General features: G+C 44.9%; 1 protein-coding gene across 6 annotated transcripts in view; it reads left to right on the top strand.

Annotated features, from left to right (window-relative positions):
• FARP1 (FERM, ARH/RhoGEF and pleckstrin domain protein 1) overlaps positions 1-27127 on the top strand; it is a 353515-nt gene that overhangs the window by 303950 nt on the left and 22438 nt on the right. For all 6 annotated transcript variants that reach the window (XM_066380657.1, XM_066380653.1, XM_066380659.1 and 3 more), the window contains 3 exons: positions 14871-14949; positions 21850-22087; positions 26951-27081. In XM_066380657.1, coding sequence (XP_066236754.1) covers positions 14871-14949; positions 21850-22087; positions 26951-27081 — 448 coding nt within the window. The remainder of the gene's footprint in view (positions 1-14870; positions 14950-21849; positions 22088-26950; positions 27082-27127) is intronic.

Below are 27127 nucleotides of genomic sequence, written 5' to 3'. Positions count from 1 at the left end.
TATAATTGTATTGTATGACCAAGCAAGAGCTAGCAAAGCAATGGAAGAAGCTTCCAGAGATATGAAAGAGAACAAGAACAGGGGTAGAGGGTCCCTGAGGAGGTCGTGTCTCAGAGAATGAGGTTCCGGAAGGAGTTGCCTGGTGTGCAGGCTTAGGCTGACAGAGGGGAGTTCTCCAGGGAGGAGAGTCGAGGACGGTATCCTTAAGGAATCGAAGGTTCCTCTGGAGCAAAAGGAGGCATTTCTCTAAGGGCTGTGATACTCCTGCAGGTTGTGATCAGGACTATTGCAGGTGGAGTGTTTTTGTCTCATCGTGACACTCGCCAGTGGCTGAAGTGGAGTGGGGATGACCGAGTGGTCAGAAAATTGTTTCAGGCCCTGGCCGGTTGGCTCAGCGGTAGAGCGTCGGCCTGGCGTGCGGGAGACCCGGGTTCGATTCCCGGCCAGGGCACATAGGAGAAGCGCCCATTTGCTTCTCCACCCCCTCCCCCTCTCCTTCCTCTCTGTCTCTCTCTTCCCCTCCCACAGCCAAGGCTCCATTGGAGCAAAGATGGCCCGGGCGCTGGGGATGGCTCCTTGGCCTCTGCCCCAGGCGCTAGAGTGGCTCTAGTCGCAGCAGAGCGATGCCCCGGAGAGGCAGAGCATCGCCCCCTGGTGGGCAGAGCGTCGCCCCTCGTGGGCGTGCTGGGTGGATCCCGGTTGGGCGCATGAGGGAGTCTGTCTGTCTCTCCCCGTTTCCAGCTTCAGAAAAATACAAAAAAAGAAAAAAAAGAAAATTGTTTCATCTCCATCCCACCCCCCCAAAGCAGAACATTTATATATAGCACCAATGAACAGTTATAGGACACAAATAAATATTGATATTATTTGAGTGCATTTAAAATGTTAATTTTTAATTAAAAATAGAATTACCATGTATATGATCCAGTAATTTCACTCCTTGGTTTACATCCAAATAAATGAAACAAGGGACTCAAACTGATGCTTGCACATCGAAGTTCCTAGAGCAATAGTCACAATAACCAAAAGGTGGAGGCAACCCCGATGTCCACTGTCATGTGAACGGATAAAGAAAATGGGTGCTGCTCACACACTGGAATATTACTGAATCTTAGAGAGGAAGGGCATTCTGACGCATGCTACAGTACGGAGGTACTTTGAGGACATTAAGCTAAGTGAAATAAACCAGTTACAAGAAGGCAAATATTGTATGAAACCACCCATATGAGGTTCCTAGAGTAGTTAATTCAGAGAGATGGAAAATAGAATGGGCCTGGCTGGTGTTGGCACAGTGGAGACAGCATCGACCTGGGGTGTTAAGGACCCAGGCTCAAATCCTCGAGGTTATCAGAGTGCAGGATTGCCGGCTTGAGCCCAGAGGTTGCTGGCAGGAAGCCCAAGGTCACTGGCTTGAACAAGGGGTCACTGGCTCTGCTTGAGTTCCCCCCATTAAGGCACTTATGAGAAGCGATCAAGGAACAACTAAAGAGAAACAACAAGTTGATGCATCTCATCTCTGTCACAGAAGAAAAAGAAAAAAGAAGGCAGAAGAAAGAAAATAGAATGGTGTGGCCAGGGGCTGGCGAGGGGAATGGGGAGTTGCTTTTCAAGGCACTTGGGTTTTAGTTTGGGAAGATGAGAAAGTTCCGGAGATGGGTGATGATGGTGGTTGCACAATGTGAACGTACTTAAGGTCACTGAGCTGTACCCTTAAAAATGGTAACAATGACAAACTATATTTATTTATAATATATAAAATTACTTCAAAACACTGCCTTGCACCTGAAGGCCACTGGATGGTGCAGTCACTCTGGGTGGTGCACTGACCGAGCGCTTTCCCGGATGAACCCACTTGCAGCTCAGGGTGGCAGCGGTGAACCTTAGGTGGCAATGTGTTTGCTCACTGAGTTGCCTCCGTTCCGACCCTGTGCTGCATTGGCAGCTAGGCCTTGCTGGGTTAAACTGAAATGGGGACCTCTGTTTAAAGCTAACACAATCCTTACACGGAGGGACAGCTCAGCTCCTGTCATCTGATTGATCCAGACTTTCTTGTGGGGGAGGGGTTTACCAGGTACCTCTTTCAGCCGAGTGCAGACCTCACAGTGCTCACGTTTCATTTTTTACCTTGTCCCTCATTCTTAGAGGCTCTTTTCATCTCCCATTATTATTTCCCTTTATTGCCCGACAGCCTGAGAGGTCGGCAGGGCTTTATCCTCAGTAGAGGGGAAGTGAAAATAGACTTTTTACCTTTCATAAGGGACCCATTAAGGGGTATTTGGTACAGTCATTCCAGCTGGTGAGATTCTGCACGTTTTTTTCCTGTGGGGGAGACCTGTGATGTTAAAACTTCCTGCCTTCTCTGGCCTGTGTTTGGGTTGGGATCTTTATGGGAAATGCCAGGAAGGAGCTGCAGAGTGGGACGCTGTTCGCGAGGCTGCTCTGCCTGCCCGCCTGCGGTTGCTGTGAGTGGGCAGGCCAGGACACGGCTGTCCTCCGGGCCCCAGCATTGTCCTTCAGTGACCGTCACTGGTTTCTCTCTGCTCTCTAGACAGGTAGATTCGCCTTAAATCAGAAATAGTTTCTCATAACATCCTCGGTCAAAAGGGCAGTGTCCCCTCGTAATGGAGACAGGGATTTGAACAGGCCTGGGCGCATGTCACGTTCTGCGTATGTGATGCACGCGCACACCCACCCCTCCCCTCAGTGCTGAGTCGGCATCACCATGTTGGCTTCATCTCTGCATCCCCAGGAAGGCCGGATCACACCGGGCGCCATGCTCACGAGAGGGTGCCAGTGGATGGTGGTGGCTGCCACACAGGAGGGCACTGGCTGGCTTTGTCCATTCACCTAGTTTACCGGATGCAAAAGCTTTGGTCCCCCTGAAGTTGTTACCTGTAGACTATTTCCCACATCTATATAAGGAAAGGATCTGGTTTCTATATTAGTTTGTTATTGCCTAAGATCAAAATATTTGACAAGGATGATTGAGTGTGGAGAATCCTTGTCATTATTTCCTGGAGTAGTCATTACTGATCAATTGGAGGTCTCCTGTTTTACCATAGTCATGTACAAAGGGCAGTGAAAACTTCTCGACTTCTTTTAGAATAAAATCAGCGGCAGTGCCTTTTTTCATGGAACACTCTTGTGTGATCTGCCCCATCTCCTCAGAGGGTGTAAAAGTTCAGCCACGAGTAGGGAGTCAGGGTTCCAGCCCCGTGCACCTGGAATCTGAGTCATTCTTTCATGGGCGAAGCCAGTTAACCGCATTGATTTTTCTACCTGTAAAAGTGAGTTAGCTCAGGTCAGAAACCAGGGTTCCTCCCTCCCCTCCGCCATCTCCAATCTCCATCTCTCTTCTGAATGACTGTGACTGGTCGCCCACCAGTTCCCTGACCTCTCAATTCCTTACATGCATGTTTCACCATGCCGCCAAGACTGGGCTCCTCCAGGGAGAACCATTCCTGTGCCCCTCAGACTAGCTGGGAGCTGAGGATGATGTTTGCTTGTTTGGCTAACAAATGGTTTCTCACTTATAAACGCATCCCAGTTGTTATTGTGGTTTTGAATCCTTTTATGCCTCATTTTCCTCAAAGATTTTGAGACAGTTAACAAATAAACCATGAGTAAACAGTAAACAAGGGCAGCTAATGCTTTGCTGTGTCCAATGTGGTACCCACTGGCCACTTGTAGCAATTTAAATTTAAAATAAATGTAAAGCTCATTTTCTCGCTAACACTAGCAACATTTCAAGGGCTCATTAGCCATATGTGGCGAGTGGCTCTTATATTGAATAGCAAATATAAAAACCATTTCCATCATCACAGAAAGTTCTTTTGGATGGCGTTGATCTAAAAAATAAAGAAGGAGGTTGGCTTGTGGTGGCGCAGGGAATAGAGCATCGACCTAGAACACTGAGGTCACCAGTTTGAAACCCTGGGGTTGCCTGGTCAAGGCACATACAGCAAGCAATGAACAACTGACGTGAAGCAACTATGAGTTGATACATCTCATTCTCTGTCCGTTTCTCTCCTTGCTCTGTAAAATTAATAAAAATGAAATTAAAAAGAAAAGAATAAAGGAATAGTACTCGATACCATACTGAACACAGGGTCTTCCACACAATAATTACTCAAAATACTTACAAAACAAATGCATGGAAATGTAACTCTTGAAGAGGTACAAGTTCACTATTGCTGTGTTTCAAAGGCTCAAAGAAGAGGGTGCTTGGCATTTGAGGCTGGATGGTGCTTTTTATTAGCCTAAAATCGTATTCACATGCAAAGTTTGTGGCATAAATAATAAACTATCCTGAATGGCTTTAGGCCTAACATTGAGAAGGAAGAACTCCAAGAAGTAGACTCATTGCTGTTGAGTTGTAACATGAGAAGAACTCCCTGGCTCTCTGGAAATCTTAGCCCTTTGCATGACCTAAAATAGTCCGTGCCCGCCAACCTGGGCCACTCACGCCATTCCTGCCAAAACATGGACAGGCTGTGGACAAGGCGACATTGTGACACTCTTCCGTTATACACCTAGGTTACTGGTTGCAGGAGCCATCTCAAAACTGAACCCAGTCAGTTTTAGGCCGTACAGGGTAGCAAAGGAAAAACAGGCCTTAGAGTCAGACAGCCCTTGCTTCCAATCCCAGGTCTGTTTCCTACCGGGTGTCTGGGCAAGTCACTGAACCTTTCTAGCCTCAGTCTCTTTATTTGCAAAGTGGAGATGGTGGTATCTCATCTATGAAGGGTATAGGAGAGGAATTTGTAAAGCATTCAGCACAGTTTCTAGAACATTGTGACACTTGACACACAGAAGCTAAAATCATTCCCAATAAAAACTTTGCAGCCCCCCACCTTCTGGTGCTGTTCTGGGAACTACTCTTCCTCATGAAAACAATGCCATCAACCCACAGAAGAGCCTGGGTTCTTTGCTTTTCTTTCTTTTCTTTTCTTTTCTTTTTTTGTGGCAGAGACAGAGAGAGTCAGAGATAGGGACAGACAGACAGGAAAGGAGAGAGATGAGAAATATCAGTTCTTCGTTGCAGCTCCTTAGTTGTTCATTGATTGATTTCTCATATGTGTCTTGACCGTGGGGCTACAGCAGACAGTGACCCCTTGCTCGAGCCAGTGACCTTGAGCTCAAGCTGGTGAGCTTTGCTCAAACCAGATGAGCCCACGCTCAAGCTGGCAACCTCGGGGTCTCGAACCTGGGTCCTCCGCATCCCAGTCCGACGCTCTATCCACTGCGCCACCGCCTGGTCAGGCCTCTTTTGCTTTTCTTTCTGTTCATTTGCAGCAAGGTTCATGCAAACCCTTATGTCAACCAACTTGGCCAGGGTCTTCTTTCGTTCATTCAACAAATATTTATTGTGTCTCACTATATAGCTATCACTGTTCTCACTGTTCAGTGAACAAAACAGGCTCAGTTCCCATTCTTCCTGGGCTTGCATTCTGCTTACATTCTCTGCTCTGTTCTGGTCTGCATTAAGGTGACGGCCAGAACTGGCCTGATAAGATTAGTGGGGCCTGGGGAGAGCTCAAGAGATCCTGTTCTGTTTTCTACTTATGCCAAGACTAGAGATCAATGGGTATCTGACACTTTCTCAGAATAGAAATCATTGTCAGTTTTCTAGAGGTGTTAAAAGAAAATTATAACTTTTAAACTGGAAATATGCTTACAGTAAAGGACCTTGCTTTTTTTTTTCAGCATCTTTTTTTTCTTCTTCTTTTCCAAGTGAGAGGAGGGGAGATAGAGAGACAGACTCCCACATGCGCCCCAACCGGGATTCACCTGGCAACCCCCCTCTAGGCCTGATGCTCTGCCCATCTGGGGCCATGCTTGCAACAGAGCTATCTTTAGCACCTCAGGCGAAGGTGTCATGGAGCCATCCTCAGTGCCCAGGCCAATGCAATTGAACAAATCGAGCCATGGCTGTGGGAAGAGAAAAGAGAGAGAGAGAGAGAGAGAGAGAGAGAGAGAAGGGGGGGTGGGAGGAGTGGAGAAGCAGATGGTCACTTCTCCTGTGTGCCTTGAAAAGTAATCGAACCCGGGACATCCACATGCTGGGTCAATGCTCTACCACTGAGCCAACTGGGCAGGCCTCCAGCATCTTTTAAAGCATTTTTCCTTAAATAGTCTCATTTAGCAATCAAAACCGTCTTGTGGAATTATTCTCATATTTCCCCCGATGAGACTGAAAGGGAGAATGTCTTGCCAGAAGTTAGTTGTTTAGTATAAAGCTAGGTAGCACTACCCCCATTTCTCACGTTCCCTGGAGACCCGGGGACTCAATAACTAGTTCTTAACTTGACTCATCTCTGGTTCTGTCTAAAGCAGTGCTTTCCAATAGAACTTACTGTGGTAATGGAAATACTCTGAGTCTGCATCGTTCAGTATCATAGTCACCAGCTATTGAGCACTAGAAATATGGCAACTGTGGCTGAGGGACTGGATCTTTAAGTTTCATTTCATTCCAAGTAAAGTTAAAAGATAAATAACCATATGTGGATACTGTATTGGACCGCACAGTTTTAGAGTCTTAAGGGGAGGCCTGGTGGAGTCGAAGAGAGACGATGATGCAATCTTTCTTTCCCATCATGATGGAATGCCCAGCACGCTGTGTCCTTTGCCAACCACTTTCTTAGAACTCGGAGTCCTTGAGGTTGTTATCAAAAAGCAGGACTCCAGCGCAATTCTCTGAGCCCTCCACTCCCTGCTTCAGCCAGATCAGGGCTACTTCTCTTGGGTAAAAGCTTTTGTTTGAAGAGATTTTCATTGGTTGTAAAAACAAAACCTACCATGCACAAAGGGTTCAAAGTTACTGCTTTCAAAGTAAATAGCAGTGAAACTCAATGGAGACAAGGCAGTGTGGTCTAACTGGTGGAGACAAGGCGATACGGACTAACTGGAAGATAACTTGGAAGAATGAATACACAATGAAGGAAAGGTTAGAAGGAAGTTAAAACACAACATATTTTTGTGTTGATATTTACTAAATGAATATGAAGCTATAAAATATCCCCTAATTTTTGTGAGCAGTATATTATCGGTATACCAGAAGGGGGCATCACTTATATATTTACTTAATTTATATAAATTTTTTTGAGGTTTAAAGTTTTATATTCGTTTGTTTCAAAGGCAAGAAAGACGCTTCAAGGACACAGGGATCTTCCCACTATGCTCTGCTGGGCTAGCCTGCTCTCCACTGCCCACCGAGGGTTTCAGGGGTGATGGTTGCTGGTGACTGTTTCCTTTTCATACCTGAGTAAAATTACATATTATCAGACATACATGAGAGCTATTATTTCTTGGTTTATCTGCTGTATTCCTGACTGTATAGCCCCCATGCTTTAAGAGCAAGCTTATTTTCATAGAAAATAAAAATGATATTTTCAGTTGCCTGAATTACAAGTAGGTTTCTACTGGAAAACACTTGAGAGAGAGCACTCTCCAGGTCACTGAGGAGTGTGAAATCACTGTTTTGCTGCATTTGAATATGTGGCTCATTAACAGGGCCGAGCCTAAGTGACCTGTCCAGCCTTCCCAGGAGTGGGTTATAACTTTTGCTCCTCTTATTAAACTGGATCTGGTGTTGACCCTCAGAAGAAGAAAAGGCATAGCTTTAAGCAATCCAGTATTGTTACTGATGGGCACGAGAGAGCTGAGAACAGGGAGCAGGCCTGTGCCGATGGCACCAAAGGACAGGCTGGCTCTCTTATCTGTGGCCGCCACGGGGAAACCTGAGGGCCGTGGCCCAGTGAAAACAGCTGCTGCACAAACATCTTCCTCACAAGTAGGGATGTCGGTTAATAGTCAAATCAATGAGATTTTCCACTCCAGGGATTTCAAAGAATATAGAAATTCATCAAAGAATGTTGAAATCCACATGTTACATTTGGCTAATATATTTCATATAATTAATTTTTTTTAGGTTTTTTTTTTTTAGAAATTAAAATTAAATTTAATGGAGCGACATTGATCAATAAGAGTGCATAGGTTTCAGGTAAACATTTCTGTCGCAATTGAGCTGTTGATTGTGTTGTGTGCCCATCACCCAAAGTCCAATCATTTTCCATGACCACATGTTTGTCCCTCTCTACTTACCTTCTCCCTTCCTGCTCCCCCTGGTAACCCCTTCACTTTTATCTGTTTGTGAGTCTCACTTTTATATCCCACCATCGTGTGAAATCCTATAATTCTTAGTGTTTTCAGTTTATTTATTTCACTTAGTGTAATGTTCTCAAGGTCCATCCATGTTGTTGTAAATGGCACTATGTCATCATTTCTTATGGCTGAGTAGTATTCCGTTGTGTATATGTACCACATCTTCTTTATCCAGTCCTCAATCAAGGGACGGTTTGGTGGTTTCCGTGTCTTGGCCACGATGAATAACCCTGCAATGACTGCGTGTGCCTTTGTGTACCAGTGTTTTCAAGTTTTTTGGGTAGATACCTAGTAGAGGGATTGCTGGATCATATAATAGTTCTCTTCTTAATGTTTTGAGGTTCCACCATACTGTCTTCCATAATGTCTGTACCAAGTTACATTCTTCCATCAGTGAATGAGGGTTCCTTTTTCTCCACAACCTCTCAAACACTTGTTATTACCCGTCTTGCTGATAACAGCCAACCTAACAAGTGTAAAGTGGTATCTCGTAATTTTGATTTGCATTTCTCTAATAGCGAAGATGAGCATCATTTCATGTATCTGTTGGCCATTTGTATGTCTTGGGAGAAGTGTCTGTTCAGGTCCTCTCCCCATTTTTTAATTAGATTGTTTGCTTGTTTGTTGTTGAGTTTTTTGAGTTCTTTATATATTTTGGATGTTAACCTCTTATCGGAGCTGTTGTTTGTAAATACCATCTCTCATTTAGTTGGCTGCCTTTTTATTTTATTGTCGGTTTCTTTTACTGTGCAGAAGCTTTTTAATTTGATATAATCCCATTCTTTTTTTATTATTATTGCCTTTACTTCCCTTGCCTTTGGGGTCAAATTTATATAATGTTCTCTACAGCCAAGGTCCATAAGTTTAGTACCTATGTTTTCTTCTATGTAATTTATTGTTTCAGATCTCATATTTAGGTCTTTGATCCATTTTTGAATGAATTTTTGTGCATAGGGACAAACTATAGTCAAGTTTCTTTCTTGTCCATGTGGCTTTCCAATTTTTCCAGCACAATTTATTAAAGAGACTTTCTTTTCTCCATTGTGTGTTTTTGGCTCCTTTGTCGAAGATTATCTGACCATATATATGCTGTTTTATTTCTGGGCTCTTGATTCTGTTCCATTGGTCTGTATGTCTGTTTTTCTACCAATACCATGCTGTTTTGATTATCGTGGCTCTGTAGTATAATTTGAAGTCAGGTAGTGTGATACTTTCAGCTTCATTCTTTTTTCTCAGGACTGCTTTGACTATTGGAATTTTTTATGGCTCTATACAAATCTGGTGATTTTTTGGTTCTATTTCTTTAAAACCAACACGGGAATTACATTGTTTTTGTAAATTGCTTTGGGTAATATGGCCATTTTAACTATGTTGATTCTTCTGATTCATGAACATGGAATATTTTTCCATTTCATTGTATCTTTTTCAATTTTTTTCCAAAATGTTTTGTAGTTTTCAGTATATAAATCCTTCACATCCTTAGTTAAGTTTATTCCTAGGTATTTTTTGTTGTTGCAATTGTAAAAGGAATTGTTTTTATTTTTAGTTCATTTTCTGAAGTTTCATCATTGTCATATAGGAAAGCAATAGACTTTTGTATCCTGTGAGTTTACTATATTGGTTTATTGTTTCTAATAGTGTTTTGGTGGAGTCTTTGGGGTTTTCTATGTACAGGATCACGTCATCTGCAAAAAGTGATACCTTTATTTCCTTTTCCCGATATGGATGCCTTTTATTTCTTTCTCTTGTCTGATTGCTCTGGCTAAAACTTCCAGAACTATGTTGAATAAGAGTGGAGAGAGTGGGCAGCCTTGTCTTGTTCCTGATTTTATAGGAAAAGCCTTCAGTTTTTCATCATTTAGTATGATATTGGCTGATAGTTTGTCATACATGGCCTTTATTATATATATTGAGGTACTTTCCTTCTATACCCATTTTATTGAGTGTTTTAAACATTAATGGATGTTGTATCTTACTGAATGCCTTTTCTGAATCTATTGATAGAATCATATGATTTTTGTTCTTTGTTTTGTTGATGTTGTGTATTACATTGATCGAGTTACATATGTTGAACCATCCTTGTTCTCCTGGAATGAATCCTACTTGATTGTGATGCATTATTTTTTTAATGTATTGTTGTATTCTATTTGCTAGTATTTTGTTTAGGACTATTTTATCTAATTCAGTAGAGATATTGGTCTGCAGTTGTCTATCCTTTTCCTCCTTTCTCCTGGGTCTGACTGCTGCTGAGTTACTGAGCAGCTCACGTAGTGGTGAATGAAGTTTTCCTAGAGGGTTCAAGACTTGGAGAGTCATGGGTGTGTGTGTGTATGCGTGTGTGAGTTTTCAACCCTGTGCTGAGATCACATGTTGTTGATCCTGGAAGTACAGTAATCATGGTGCACCAGTCTGAATGTTGTATCTTGGAGGCTACTCAGTACGTGGGTTTCCAAAGCAAAATTGTCAAAGAATTTTCAGCTTTGTTGCCATGCTGTAATCACACAGACAACAAATCTGCATCCTTGTCTTCCAAACAAGGACCCTTTTCTTAGGAGGTTAACATCCGGAGGATGTTCTGGAAGAGTTATAATTACTTTTTTATGTTCTCGATAATAAAATGACCTTTTAGCTCTTCACAATATAGCAAGTGCTTTGGAGTTGTTGATTTGGTGGCATTAACATGTACAGGAAGCAAACACACGCTGGCATTTCTCTAGGAGGCAGCAGGAGTTCTAGGCTTTGTCCTGGTTCCCATGGCCTGACTCAGAGGGGTGTGCTGCGAGGGGAGGGGCCAGGCGGGAAGCCTAGCTGCCTGCACGGGTCTCATTAGTATCAGAGGCCCCGGTCAGGGTTCCCTGCAACACAGGAGACCGGGGATACTAACCCAGAGCTGTTTCTAAAATGGCAGTAAAGATGCTGAAGACTTCAGAGAAACACATAGGGTTCTGCTAGCAAACGGTGCAGGAAGAATATCCCCTTCAGTTTGGGGTTTTAATATTAGTAATTTTCTTTTGATAACTACTTGGCAGAAGAAGAGAGGAGGTGACGTCAGTGATGTCTGGCTCCCCCTGCCGCTCTCTGTCCCGCCCCTGGTGTCTGTGTTTCAGCACTTCATTCTCCCTTGCGTCTGGCCGTTATCTGTGAAGGGGCGAAATTGCTTGTTTTTAATGGGAGCCAGAGACCCCCATTTCTCCCCTTGCCCCCCCAATCTGGAGGAGTCTCACTAAAATATCTGAATTATGTCCTTTGAACTAACTAAGGATCTTATGTGCTTTGTCAAATGACATGTCCATTTGAAAGTTCGGGGGTCACAGGTAATAACTCTCTTCTTACAAATTGAGTCTAAACTGTGTCTTTCTCAATGGCTTCCTTTTTTTTACTGATGTGTGGCATTCAGTCAAGTCATTCTGGCTGAGTAGTTGGGTCATCTTGTTGTTCAGGCAGGAGGCGGTGGGAGGAAGGAAGGAGAATTTCCCAGCTCCTAGAAGAGCACTGAGTGATGGTGAAGATGCAGAGGACTGGGTAGTGATAAATAGTGGAAAGCTTCCATTCGGACTGGAGCTCTTTCTGCTTCCAGTGGTAGAAGAGCAACCAGTAAATTCTCATCCAAACCCAGTCACACATCAGGATCAACAAAATGGCCAAACATTGAACTTCTCCATAGCAATTTGATTAATAACCATTTGCCAAAACTCCAGAGGTACCGCCACCCTGCAGTGACTAGCAGTCACTGTCTCCAGAGCAGAGCCTGTGTCTAAGCTGTGTGAGCATCCGCCGTTTGGGGGTAGCGTTTGGTTCAGTGGGTGGAAGGATGTGAGACACAGGTGGGTGAGGATAACTGAGATATCTAGCTTGAAACTGGGGCAGAACAGGTATATCATTAAGGGGAGAAAGTGGAGGAAGAGAATTGAGTTTGGGCAACAAGATAAATAACTCTGTGTGGAGCCTCTTGGGTTTGAGATCATTCAAGGTCTCACTCATGTATAATATATTGGAAGGTATAAGAAATACAATACTTGGATCAGTAGCTACGAAGAAAATGTGGGTATAGGTCTGACCTTGTGAACTGGAACCATGGGGAATAGAAGGATGGCCGAGGAAGAGGGGTGTGGTGAAGAGAGGATCACCACCAGAAGACACGGACAGCTCAGGAGCAGAAAAGGAATTGGCAAAGACGGCATAAGCACTGACCTAGAGAGAAATCAGGGAGAGGCTTCCAGAAGCTGAAGAGCAGAATACCAAGAAGTTTGGGGTCAACTAGCCCTGAGATGTTGGCTCAGAGCAGCGTGATGATTGATACCTCAGTGCTTTCGGTCATTGAGAAGGTCGTGGTAATCTCCCGCAGAACCATTTCAGGACTGGTGAGGATAGAAACTAAATTTTACTTCATAGAAGTGAGTAGTGATTAAGGCAGTCTGCCAGCAGTGTTTCTTTTGGTGGCCAGAAGGAAGCTGGAGGGTTGAGGAATGAATTCTACTTCTGACTAGGGAAGAATGGAATAGGTTACAGAGAGACGGAGGGTAGCAGAGCCACTGAAGACTCAGGGGTCTAGGGGCATAATGGCTGCTCTTCCTTCTTATTGTTTTAGGGAAGCTTTGATTGCCTAATGGGTCTGGGTGTGCTGTCTCCCCTGTGATGTAATTTATAATATCTGCTCGCTAGAGCCAGTAGAATAAGCGGCATGGTGCAGGCAGCCAGGAGCTATGTGAGGAGTCAGCCCCCATGTGTGTATCTGCCCTGATAGCAGGTGTGCTCCCAAACGCACTCCCTTCCCCATTCAGTATATCTGATGAATCAGTGATTGAATCAAGAGTTCTGGAAGGCGGCAGCTGCTTCCACTGAGAGGGAAGTCATTTCTCTCGCTGCCAGAGGTGTATTAGTGACGGCATCCATAGTGTGTGAATCACGGTCCCTCCTGACATATGTTGCAGGTGCTCTGAACACTTCTCACTTCCCACTGTTTAATTTATTCCTTTCATTTAAGTTTGTCTTCTGGCTATCCTGAATAGTTGGTTCAAAGACATTAGCCTGGTTAATTGTTGAAAATCATGTTTTAATTGTTTCTAAGAAATTATTTTCTTTTCCTCGGGTACATTTCACAAATTTGCACTGCCAGCATGGTTAGGAGTACAGACTCCTGCTAGACTCCTGGGCTCGAGTACAGAGCTCACTGTGTCATGACCACTGACATTAGACAAGTTATACAGTTTCTGTGCCTCAGTTTTTAGTTGTTTAATGAGGGCGATGACGGGACCTGCTTCATACTGCTGCCATGCGCATTGAATGAGTTAATGCCTATAATGTGCTCATTGTGGACTGTACTAAGTACTAGCTGCTATTATTATTCCTTTTCTCTCTGTTGTTTAAGCCCCTGGATTATCAGCATCAGCTAAAACACTAAGCTATAAGAAATATGAATATGTACCCAAATACTTGCTGAAAATGCCCATATCTTTGTGATCTGCCACCCTGCACTTTGAGGGGGGGACCGTGGTCCCTCCCTTCCCTGCCCCTCTCTGTATCTGGGACACCTACCTGCCTTCTTCGGGATCATTTTTCCTATGCTCACCTCCATGCATGGGTCGCCTGCACTTTCTCATTTGTATTTTTCTCTTCCCAAGGGCTTGTCACCCAATTCCTTGGCTGCTTCGCACTAATGACTCCTGTGAGCAAAGACCTTGATTTAGTCCTGCTCTATGGGATGGATTTAGTTTTGTGAGCTAGTTATACTACACGTGATCTCTGTGCTTTCTCATGACACTAAAATGGATGGATAGATAGAAAATGTACATCAAGATGAAATTAGCGGACTTTTCCTGGACTCCTGCTCCCTGTGACAGAACCTAACAGAATGAACTGTGGTTGGGCTGCATTTTTCAGGGATTTGGCACAGTGATGGGGCCAACTTGGACTTGGTGAACATGTTAAGGACACTACTCTTTTATGGATTCTTGCTGTATTGGCCAAGAGTTTGCTTAAAGGCTTTTAATCACTGTAAAAAAAAATAGAAGACTGGATAAAGAAGATGAGGCACATATACACCATGGTATACTATTCAGTTAGAAGAAATGATGACATTGGATCACTTACAGCAGAATGGTGGAATCTTAATAATATTATACAGAGTGAAATAAGTGAATCAAAAAAAAACAAGAACTGCAGAATTCCATACATTGGTGGGACATAAAAGCGAGACTAAGAGACATAGACAGGAGTGTGGTGGTTACGGGGGGTGGGGGAAAGGAAGGAGGGAGAGGGGGAGGGGGAGGTGTACAAAGAAAACTGGATAGAGGGTGACGGAGGACGATTTCTCTTTGGGTGATGGGTATGCAACAGAACTAAATGACAAGATAACCTGGAAATGTTTTCTTTGAATATATGTACCCTGATTTATTGATGTCACCCCATTAAAATAAAAATTTATTTATAAAACAAAAAAAGATGAAATTAAAATGATCAGAAGATGGTCTTCCCTGTCTCTTTCAAAGTGCAGCTGGAATTCACTGTCTGCAGGATGAGGCGGGTCACTTCAAGGTTTCCTCCCAGTGCCAACAGTCTGTGGCACCCAGAGAAGAAAGAGGTGCAAACAGGCCATTGGGAAGGAAGACCTCAGAAGTGATGTGTTTTTGGACCTAGGGCTCGAACATTTTCCAGTGATGTTTTCAGTGCTAACGCTTCGGTTTCCTGCCCTGTGCCTTTGCCTGCAGGGAAGGCCGCTCAAACGCCCACATCAGAGATTACCAAAGAGTCGGAGACGTCATGCTGAGGAACATCCAGGCCATGAAGGTGAGCTGCTCTGGGATAGGGCTGACTGATCCCCAGGGAAAACCATGCACAGCACTTGAGTAGCCCTTCCATGAACGCATGGTGCCCATAGAGCCATCTGCACCGAACGTGGCACGTGGGAAACTCGTCTCTCTCCCAGATCCTTTCATTTTGTAGCGTAACAGAAAATCCAGTCACTACGAGGGAAGAAGCACTTTTTTCTCTTCAAAAGCTCTGTATTGTAACCAAAACAACAGACATTGTCAGGGAATGGATCACTCAAAACTTATTTTTTAAAAAGTGTACATAAACAAAACTTCGGTTGACTAAACATTTCATTTTTAGTCAGTTGTTTTGGCTTCCTGTAAGCATGACAGAAATACTGGACTCGAAGCTATGTGGCAATTCCAGTCAAGCCTATGATTTTTAAAAACTTAGTGTACAAGACAAATATATTTTTATCCATTCAGCAATATCTATAATGATACAGAAGGGTGAAAGTATACCCAAAGAAGTCAGTACAGCCTGACTAGGCGGTGGCTCAGTGGATAGAGTGTCAGACTGGGATGCGGAAGACCCAGGTTCAAGACCCCAAGGTCACCAGCTTGAGCGCAGGCCCATCTGGTTTGAGCAAAAGCTCACCAGCTTGGACCCAAGGTCGCTGGCTCCAGCAAGGGGTTACTCAGTCTGCTGAAGGCCTGCGGTCAAGGCACATATGAGAAAGCAATCAATGAACAACTAAGATGTTGCAATGCACAACAAAAAAATAATGATTGATGCTTCTCATCTCTCCGTTCCTGTCTATCCCTCTCTCTGACTCTCTCTCTATCTCTGTTTAAAAAAAAAAGTCAGTACATATTGAATCAATATATTCTACCTCCATTTCGAAATCTGTTCCATCTCTTATATCTGAAACTTTTATTTTTGAAATTTTCATTTTAATCCAAGAATAATTATTTTAACATAAAATATTTTAATTTACACAATTTATCTTTTGAATACAGATACATCTACATTCACATTTTAAAGCAGTCTTCCTATATCTCAGCTGCCCACAGCCTAATAACCGTAACTAATAACTACCCAGAGCAAGCTAATACCCCCTAAAGAAGGCCAGTTGCTCATACTTTCACCATTTCAGTCTGTCCAACCGTCCGGCCAGTGGTGGGATTCAAATAATTTAACAACTGCTCTGCCCTATTAACAGTTTTAAATATAAAAAACGCTATAGCAAAAGGTAGTTTATTATTTTATGCATTTAATACTTAAATAAGAACAATAAAGAGATACAGAAAACTAGACTATGTTATAAAAAAGTTTTAAAATATTAATGAAAAAATATTAAATAATACCTGACAAAAAACAATAAAACTGTTATTTAAGATATTTCTATATTTCTTCTTGGTTGATGTCCTCACTTGAAATTTCTTTTACCTGTGGACAGAATGAGCATTATTACTACAGGTGCTTAGAATATGCTGTTGTGCAGATACACGTAAGGGATGTAAATTTGTGATTTCCACATTAGGCGGTTGCCCAGGCAACCACCTTAGAGACAACCCTGATTATAAGTGCCATTTTAACAACCAGTTTGCGAAACTCAACAAAAAATTAGGTATCAGTTCTGTTGAACTGCTGCGAACTGGCTGCATCCCACCACTGCTCTAACCATTCATCTGTTCGTCATCCATCCATCCAGTACTAGCTAAGTACTTACTACATATAATTCCCAATAATATGGCTAAGTTGTTTAGCATTTACTTTTTCCCACTTTAGAATTATATACCATAGTCTCATGAGATAGGACTAGGGCAGTGGTCAGCAAACTCATTAGTCAACAGACCCAAATATCAACAGTACAATGATGGAAATTTCTTTTGAGAACCAAATTTTTTTAACTTAAACTATATAAGTAGATACATTGTTATTAACTTAATTAGGGTACTCCTAAGCTGGCCTTTGCCAGCACGTGGTATTTTGTGGGAGAGCCACACTCAAGGGCCAAAGAGCCGCATGTGGCTCGTGGGCTGCGATTTGCCGACTGCTGGACTAGGGGAAGATTTGGAGGGAGGAGTGCATGGCACAGAAAAGATAGCGTCTAAAGCTTCTCAAGAGATCTCCTGTTTCCCTTAACAAAGATCAAGATATTATTTAGCAGGCACAAACTATAAGCTTGTTTTTTCATGGCATTCAACACTTCCCTATTTGGGCAATATCGGAGAGAGGCCATGGAAATAAATTATCAGGGTTGCAGAATCCCATGCAAAAAAAGAGCCAAGAATTATATGATGTTCCACAACTGTGATATTATTAATGCCACAGGTGAGGTTGATGTACAAAACTTCGATGTAGCAGTAACACACAACTGTTCACTTTCCATGGGTTTTTTTAAAAATAATATATATTATAGACTAATTATATAATCCATATTCTCACCACCGCCACACACACACACACACACACACACACACACACACACAGAGTCTCCCCACTAACATCTTGCATTTGTGTGGCCAATTTGTTACAATTGATGAGCAAATATTGGTACATTATTATGAATGAAGTCCAAAGTTTACATTAAGACCCATGTTTTATGTTGTACATTCCATGGATTTTGCCAAGTGCATCATGTCACGTCTTCACCGTGACAGCATTATGCAGGAGTTCCCCTGCCCTACTCACTCTGTGCTGCTCCTGCTCATCCCTCCGCCTCCTACCCCTGCAGCTACTGGTCTTGTACTGTCTCCATGGTTTGGTCTTCTCCAGAATGTCATAAACTAGAGCTGAAATCATTGTGTAGCCTTTTCAGGCTGGCTTTTGTCACTTGTTAAAAATATCCTTTTTCCTCTCTCCTATGACATGTTTTTGTTACTGTTGTACTCCCGTTTGTTGTTGTTTTTCTTACTGGAAGCCTCTTTTCTCATATTTTGCACTTTCTCTCTGCCCAGTTTGGTTTTTGCCTCTGTGCACAGCGTTCCTCTTTCTCTGAGATTATAAGCCTGAGGCTACTCCCTTCAAGGAGGCTTGGACTCTGTCATGGCCCTCTGGGGACAGCAGCAGCAACCTGCCAGCTCCTTCCCCGGCCCCTCGGGGACAGTCCCCAGAGTGCTTCCTTCTACTGACGGGTCCTCTAGCCATCTCCAGCCTGTCCGCTGACCTCCCACGAAGAGCTGACATTCAGTAGACATCCGCCCTCCTCTCTGTTCACCTGCACCTGAGACCTAAAAATACACCTGATTTCTGTCATAGTAATTCTTTCTCCTCAGTCTGGTGAGTCGGCAGTTTTGCATTTAGTCACCTTCCTCAGCTGTGCAGGCATTTTAGTGATTGTGCAGACACCGTGAGCATTTATAGCACAGAGCTCTGCGCAAGCAAAATAAAAATAGATGGAGAGACTCAGAGCCTCTAGCAGACATTTGGAGAAATATTTTGAAATTATTACTGTGGTTGTTATCGTTAGTTTTAAAAGAATTTTGATGAAGTGTGGAAGGAGGAGCAGAGGATACAGAAGCCCAGGTTGGCATTCCTGTAGTTCAATGCAAAATGCTGACATGACTCCCCCGACCTGTGTGTACCTGCATCTTCAGAGACTCGGCAGGGATGCTGACATTACCCTTCAGCTGTTTCCAGACCCTGCACACAGAATTCAGGGAGCTGGGCCGGGGGCTCCAGTCTCCACCTGAAGGTCAGAGGTGCCCAAATTGTGACCCCTGACCCATGCAGTGAACTTCCGTCTGGGAATATCTGTCTATGCACAAAGGCCCTTCAACATCCACACAAGAAAAGGAGGTCCTTGCCTTGACCCTTCCTTCGCCTGCCAGCCCAACCAGGACCTTCACTTGTGCCTGAATTGTCTGTTTTCCCAGGCCTGCATCTCCTGCCCCGTCTCCATCTTAAACTCCTGTCACATTTCTGAGTCTGTCAGTTTTCTCTTTCCTGAGTGATCGCCCAGCCTTTATACCAGCATTTATCTTACAGCCAGACTGACAAGGCTCAAAATACTCCTTGTCTCTCTGTGGTTTGGAGAATACAGTTCAAACTCTAAACCTGATGAAAAAACCTTCATACCCTAGGCCAGGGGTCCCCAAACCACGGCCCACAGGCCGCATGCGGCCCCCTGAGGCCATTTATCTGGCCCCCGCTGCACTTCCGGAAGGGGCACCTCTTTCATTGGTGGCGCCACAAAGTGCGGCATCACTCAGGTACTGTGACGCGGAAGCACATCATATCACTTGTTACAGCTAGCAGTGACAAATATGGAACCGGACATTGACCATCTCATTAACCAAAAGCAGGCCCATAGTTCCCATTGAAATACTGGTCAGTTTGTTGATTTAAATTTACTTGTTCTTTATTTTAAATATTGTATTTGTTCTCGTTTTGGTTTTTTACTTTAAAATAAGATATGTGCAGTGTGCATAGGGATTTGTTCATAGTTTTTTTTATAGTCTGGCCCTCCAACAGTCTGAGGGACAGTGAACTGGCCCCCTGTGTAAAAAGTTTGGGGACCCCTGCTCTAGGCCTAGACAGTTTGTCCAGACACCTTCTCCCTGTTCTACAGCTTCTACTCTGAATCCCAGTGACCATGAATTCACCTCTTCACGCACTCAGATCCTTGCAAGACTCCTGCCTCGGATGTGTGCAAGAATTGGTTCATTTGTTCATTAATGTATGCAGGCAACGGACATTTATTGAGCACTTACTATGTACATCAGGCCCCAAGGATATAGTGACATGATACACTCTCTCAAATAGGAGACTGCCCATGTGATAACATTGTACTGAACTACAAGCATGCACACACATGCACATATATGTGCATGCACAGTGAGGGCATGTGTAACTGGTGGAATCCAAATAAACTGGAGTGTTCCAATGTCAATTTCCTGGTTGTAATATTATGCTATTGTTATGCAAGATATTAGCATTAGGAAGGCCAGGGGAAGGTACATAGGATCACCTTGTACATTTCTTTGCAACTTCCTATGAATCTATATATTTTTTAAATAGTCACAGAATAAACTCTATGGGGAAGACCAGTGATAAGAGCTAAGATGGACAAACACAGTATAAGTACAGGTGGATAGACAAGTCCTAACTCAGCCTGGGGATCCGGGAAGGTCCCAGCACTAACCCTGAAGGGTGAGGTGAGGCTAGGGGTGGGGGGGTGTTTTAGGAGAGGATTGTCATATGCAGAGGCTCAGGCATATTCGAGTGTACATTGCTCTGTGCGTGGCCCTGGGTAAGTAGCAAGAGATGGTCATGGAACGGCAGGAAGGATTACATCCTAAGAGCCCTTATGCACCCTACTGAAGACTGGAGGTTGTCTCAGGATGGTCGGAGCTCTTGTTGTATCCACTCAGTTAAATTCTAAGAAGTTTGTTTGATAGCTGATATGCAATAGGTGGAGGGATGGGGGTGGTAGCAGAGATTCCAGTGGAGACACCACTACACTGGATGGCAGCAGGCTTGAAACCCTGCAGATGAAGGCAGGAACAGGTTTGCTGGTTTTAGGAGGTAGAATTGGTAGGACTTGGGGAAGGATTCAGAAAATGAGGGAATCCAGAATGTTCTCCAAGATCTTCTGTCCTGAGTAACTGGCTGATGGAGGCACCAGTCCTGAGGTTAGAGAATCACGGGTGGCCCCCGGTGAGGCAGAAGGCGTTGTGTTTGTGAGTGGCTTCACAGCGTCTCTGGCTGTGCCTGGAGCATGGGAGTGGCGGTGCTGGGGTCAGGAGCCGAGGTGTGGGGGTTCGTTGGCAGCAGCACACAGACGGTAAACCCAGTCCTGGAAAGTACTGCTGTTCTCTACTCCTGGGGTGTCGGCCGTTCCCTGCCCCATTCGTACCCTGTCTGTCTGGAAGTGTCCTCCCTTGTACTTTTTCCCCACCTGCCCTGAGGAATTCATTCCTCCTTCCATGCTCTGCCATCAGACATTTTACCTTGCGTCTGTCTCGACCACAGCTTGTTAAAGGTAAAAAATTGTCAACACTTCTTAAAGATGGTCAAGCAGGCTTTGCCCAGGACTGCTGGGATAGATGTAGGACCGCTGCAACGGGACTTGGCAGTGAAGGGGGTCGATTGGGCTTAACTTTGAATACAGAGTGGGCAGCAGGAACTTATAGCCAAGGAGCAGGGAGGGTGGAAAACGACTAAGAGGAAACGTGCAGGGTGAGGGGGGATTCCAGCTGAAGACTGGCCAGGGCAGTCAGACATCCCTGGTGGTGGGAGGGGAGGAACCCGAGGTCGTGGGTGGCCCGATACCGGCGTTGGGGGTTCTGGTAGCAGCCTTAGCAGGGTCCTTGCTAAAACTGGGTTTATAAGGAAGTGCACAGACAGACCTGGGAGAAGGTTCGGGAGCCTGACCAGCGCTTGGTCTAGCAAAGGATCTTGCCCAGACCCCAGAAGGGGAGAGAGCGTGTCTACTTCTCATCTAGCTCCCTGGAATCTGGCAAAATGGGTGGCTTGTGGCAGACCCTCAGTTACTGTACCAGCCACTGGGGGGGGGGGGGCGATCAGAACTATGTATTTGTAACTGTAGGGCACTATTGGGCGGCCCTGGTCTGCTTGTCATTTTGTGCCATGTACAAGGAAACCACAGGCTCCTGTTCATTTATTTCCTCTCAGTGTTGCCTTCTTGTTTTTTAAAGAACATTTACACCTCTAATATTGCATGTCTGTCTCCTGATTTTTAAACCCTATGTATTAAAGTATTGCTCAGTACTTTCATAGAGCGTTTTATTTCACCCTAAGAACGTAACATGATGAAATAAATCATGAGATTTGAAAAATGTGAAATTTAATGAAATGGAGGAAAGTGGAGGCGAGCTCATTTCCGAAAGTCAGCGGGCGGACCACGTGCACATTCAGTTCCAGCTGCGCAGGACGCCCTCCCTCACCCTCGTCTTTTGCCCCCACCAGCAACTGGCGGCTCACCTGTGGAAGCACGGCGAGGCTTTGGAGGCGCTGGAGACCAGCATCAGGAGCTCCCGGCGGCTGGAGAACTTGTGCAGAGACTTCGAGCTGCAGAAGGTGTGCTACCTACCGCTCAACACCTTCCTCCTGCGCCCGCTGCACCGGCTCATGCACTACAAGCAGGTCCTGGAGCGGCTGTGCAAACATCACCCCCCCAACCACGCCGACTTCAGGGACTGCCGAGGTGAGCCCTGCCAGACCCAGGCCTGCAGGGACGGGGCTCCTCGGGGAGAGAGCTCTGTGATACTCCGTCCCGGGTTTTCATGATCATGCAGGGCAGGCACTGCGTTTTAGTACCTGGTCAAGTATTTTCTGGAGAAAACCAATTTATCTCTTGGTTTTTCCATAAAGAAAATGCTGATCATTAAGACCGCTTTTGTCCCTTCCTTTTTGCATGCATTTTCTCCTTTGATCCTGGGTGGTTTCGTGCAAAGAACCCTGGGGGAGCTACAGGTGGTGTCAGCGCCCCCCCCCAACCTTTCCCCTACATACATGGTTGAAACTCATCAGTTCTTTCTTGGACTGGCCACAGAAAATGGCTCTTAATAAATAGTGCTCCTTGCTGCTGGGCATTGGCAATGTGCAGGTCACCTTACTAAGCACTTCACCTGAATTCTTAATCTTTTCAGTTCATCTGCAAGGCAGGGGTGGGCTCATTTTACTTATGGGGGGTACTGCGACCAGAGGGTTAGGGAACCTGTCCAGAGTCACACAGCTGGAAAGTAAATAACTTGTAGCCTAAACCCAGAACCCGTGTTCTTAACAACCCTACCCTACTGTCTCATGATGATATAGCCATTGTCACTCACTCAGCTCCTGGGCCAGGTGTCTTACTAATGTGAACACCTTTACTCCTTAACACTCCATGAAATAAGTGTTGTTATCCCATTTTATAGATAAGAAAGCTGAGGCTCAGAGGAGGTAAGAGACTTGTGTCACTCAGTTAGCAGAAGGTGAGGGCTGGTATTCCAGACCATGCTTTTTTCACTGTGCTGCACATCACTGTTTAGAACCTAAGTCATCCGTGATAAGTGTCTGTTAATGTGTACACCCTCGGCCTGGACTGTCAGTCTCTCAAGGGCTAGGGAGCTACGGTCTGATGCTGTGTCCCCTACACTCTTCAGCCAGGCTCGTGGCTTTTGACAGTTACACAAATTTGCTATTCCTCTAGTATGTCAAGCCTGTTTCTCTCACCTAAAATATTATAAACACTTCCCATCTCTTAGACTGCCTGTATTCTCATTTTCTTTCTTTTTTCTTTCTTTCTTTCTCTCTGTCTCTCTTCCTCCCTCCCTTGCTGAGAACCAGCCCAGCTAGTAATTTCAGGTCCTGAGTGGGAACAGCCTGGAATTAAGAAAATAGGCTTAAAGAGAAATAGGATGAGTTCGGGAGGACTCTGCAAGGATGCAGAAGATTGCTCGCAAGAAGCGAGTCTCCAGCCCCCTTCCTGCTTTATTTATAGGGCAAAGTAAGGTCATTAGCAAATCAAAGAGATCCTTAAAACAAAGTCACATTTCCAAAGCAACCCAAGTACTCTCCCAAGTGCAGAAACCCCACCATGCATAACATCTTACCTTCACAAAACAAAGGATTAAAAGAAAACTGCCTTCATTCTCTCCAAGGGACAGGGAGGATAGGAGAGCAGAAATAATCCAGCATCCCAGCTAACATGGAGGTGTGGAGAAAAACTTAGCCTTTAGCAACTTCACCAAGCAAGTGAGGTGGGGCGTTGGGATGAGTGCAAATACTCAGCTTTATAGCCAATATGGAGGAGTGGGGGGGGGGAGAACTTAGCCTTTTGCTAAGCCTTGAACTTACAAAGGCTTTGCCACTTGTAGTCTCCCACATTCCCTCTCTCCCTCCCTCCCTCCCTTCCTACCTTCCTTCATTTCTTTCTTTCCTTGTGTCTGTCTGTCTGTCTCTGTCTCTTTTTTTTAATGAGAGGAGGGGAGATAGTGAGAGAGACTCCCACATACACCATGACCAGGATCCACCCAATAACCCTCATCTGGGGCCAATGCTTGAATTAACCGAGCTATCATCAATGCCTGGGGCCATCCCTCAAGCCAGTTGAGCCACTGGCTGCAGGAGGGGAAGAGAAAAGAACAGGGAGATGGAGGGGAGTGAAAGCAGATGGTCGTTTCTCCTGTGTGCCCTGACTGGGAATTGAACCCAGGATGTCCACACACGTATTCTCATTTTCTAAATGTATTTCTTCTTTGCTTAAAACCTGTGACACTCAGTTTCCTCAGGCTAGTCAAAATTCTTCATGATCAGGCCACCAACCAATCACAGATGTGCATTGGACACCTGCTGTGGACCCAGTATACTAGAAAGAATGGGATGGATGTGGTCTCTACCCATACAATTCACTAGTAGGCATAGGGGCGGTTACCTGGACAGTAACAGTAGGGTTGTGGCTTCTGAGCCAGCCTTTCAGGCTTTGTGGGGGTTTGCTGAGGGAAAGGATTATCTAAGTTTAGGGCAAGAACAGTGTTTTTCAATCACCTGCCCACCTATTTTGTGCCTATCCACGAAAGAGTTAACCCATCCTGATGCTGTATGAAGATTAGGGTGAATAACTCTTTCATGACTGGCAGTTGAAAACACTGGGCTAGAGGTAGTTGTCTTAAATGTGGGCAGGTGTGGAGCATAGAGTTGTGAACTGCACATAACAGAGGCCCAAAGGGTACAGAGACTATGGGACAATCTAGGTCAGTGTTTTTCTTTATATATATAAAGAAATTTTGTTATGTTTTGTAATGTTTTGTTACTTATATATATATTACATGTTTTGTTAATATCTCCAATTCCAATTATATCAGTTTTTCAACTGCTGGTTCATGGACCAGTCTGCCAAAAATTTCACACCGGTCCATGAAAGATTTAACCACACTGATGTTGTATGAAATTATAGACCCAATGATCTTAGTCGAATTCGCTTATGCTCAGGGTGATTTCTGCCTTAGCAGTCTGCAAAATATTCCTCCTACTTTCACCAGTCCCCAAGTGTAACAAGGTTGAAAAGCACCACTACAGGCAGTGGAAGTTCTGTGTCCCTGCGGAGGGGACAGCAGCAGAGACAGGCAGGAAAAGTAAGCAGAGACCAGGTCTCACAGGGTCTCATAAACCCTACTGTACCTCAGCCTGAGAGTAAAAGGAAAACATGAAGGATTTTAAGGAGGGGCATGGTGATGTGGGACCTGTTCTAGAACAGTCATTGTTGGTATCTAGAATGTATAGAAAACGCCTACAAATTGGTTTTAAAAAGACAACCCAAGAATTGCCATTGGCACTTCACGGAAGAAGAAGAGAAATGACTCATGACGGATGGGGTTTTGGTTTACTGCAGACTCAGCCTGTAAAGCACACCCTGGCGCTTCATGCCTGTGGCTGGTATATTCTATCCCTTCTGCTGGTGTCGCTGCAGCCATCTCCTTGTCCTTTCCTGCACGGTGTTTCTCCTCCTTTAAGCCTCAGTTCCTCCCGACCTTTAGGGTCGTATGACCTTCCCCGCCTGCCTACCTAGTTCCGTCATACGGGTGTTGCCTGCACAGGCTGACCTGGAGCCATCCCAGCGCTGAGGACTCAGAGCTGTACAGGTGTGTTATGCAGGACGGTGACAGACAGCTTTAGTATTTTCATGTGCTATCCTTGGCTGACTTGCCCCGGTTGCCTTTTACTAAACAGTCCCCAGTAGGAAAAGTCTATCCTTGATAATAAAATGGAGAAAGCATTCGTTATATAGCTTGAACCATGTGTCGACATCATTTAAAGAAGGCTGGGGAAATCAGAGTGTACCTGAACATACACTTCCTGAACATCAGGGATGAAGAGTGTTGAGACCTAGGGACCGGCTGCCATCTTTGTTCTCTTAGAGGCTCCTCACCCCCATACCCACTGGGCGTCTGGTGCCCAGGAACTGTTCATTGGACTAAGTCGGCTGGTAATGTCTAAGACTGAGCCTGTGTTTGGGTTTGTCGCTCTGGCTTAGGCAGAGCATTCTGTGACAAGCCAGGCAGTGTTTCATTTGCATCCGCGGGGAGAAAGCGAGAAAAGGAAATGCTTCTCTTCCACAGTTGAGATGCTGCCGTGAAGGAGGTGCTCAGTTTTCTGATGATTGACGTTCAGTTGACAAGGATTTCTTGCTTTCTTGAAAAACCCAAATGCTCAGCTACAGTGGCTTTGCATGCGACACAAACTTGTACTAATTGGGCATTAGCTCCTTGTACGTATTGGATGCCCACCAGTATAAGGGAGATGTGCCCATATTGCAAAATAAAGTTTCCTTTTACAGGTAGTCTTTGCAGCCATCGTGGTAAACAGTATGATTTCTGTGGAGGGTTATGCTGGGGAGTGCTGGAATGAATGTTGATTACTCAGAAGTGGCACCGTCAGTCAGACTCTCTCCCCGGAAGACCCCGCTTTTGCCCCAGATTTTCCCGTGGCCTCTCTGCACGCTGTTCTTGCCAGAGAAGTGGGGGGGGGGGGGGGTAAAAGAACTCTGCCCTGAGGACAGAATTCTAGGTACTTTTATCCTCTATGCCAACAAGCAATCCTAATGGGAGGGCAGCTGTTTACCATGTAGCTATGAAGAGCTCGTTCACATTTTCAGGATGATTTTGGGAAATTCAAATCAAATAAATATGTATACATAGAGTAAAGCAAATCATTCCGTTTTTATTCGTGAAAAATAGCAGGGTTTCCCCTAGAAGGACAGTATGTAACATGATCCGCCTACTGGAAGGATATTACTCTGCAGAACTGAGCTTGAAAAGGTTGGGGACTGGGACAGAGAAGCCCGGCCGCTGGTTCAGGCTGTGGTCTGTGTGTTTTGGGGACGGGGACAGAGAAGCCCGGCCTCTGGTTCAGGCTGTGGTCTGTGACAGAGAAGCCTGGCCTCTCGTTCAGGCTGTGGTCTGTGTGTTTTGGGGATGGGGACAGAGAAGCCCGGCCGCTCGCTCAGGCTGTGGTCTGTGTGTTTTGGGGGCGGGGACAGAAGCCCGGCCTCTGGTTCAGGCTGTGGTCTGTGTGTTTCCTTCGTTAGCCGCGCTGGCAGAGATCACTGAGATGGTGGCACAGCTTCACGGTACGATGATCAAGATGGAGAATTTCCAGAAGCTTCATGAACTCAAGAAAGACTTGATTGGCATCGACAATCTTGTGATTCCAGGAAGGGTAAGCAGCTGTGCTCTCTTTTGCGCTGGAGGTTAGAGCCAGACAA

Source organism: Saccopteryx leptura, chromosome 4 (genome assembly GCF_036850995.1).
Source record: "Saccopteryx leptura isolate mSacLep1 chromosome 4, mSacLep1_pri_phased_curated, whole genome shotgun sequence".
In the NCBI taxonomy this organism is placed as follows: Eukaryota; Metazoa; Chordata; class Mammalia; order Chiroptera; family Emballonuridae; genus Saccopteryx; species Saccopteryx leptura.
Note: the sequence above shows the minus strand (reverse complement) of the source record. Positions and strands in the feature narration are given on the sequence as shown.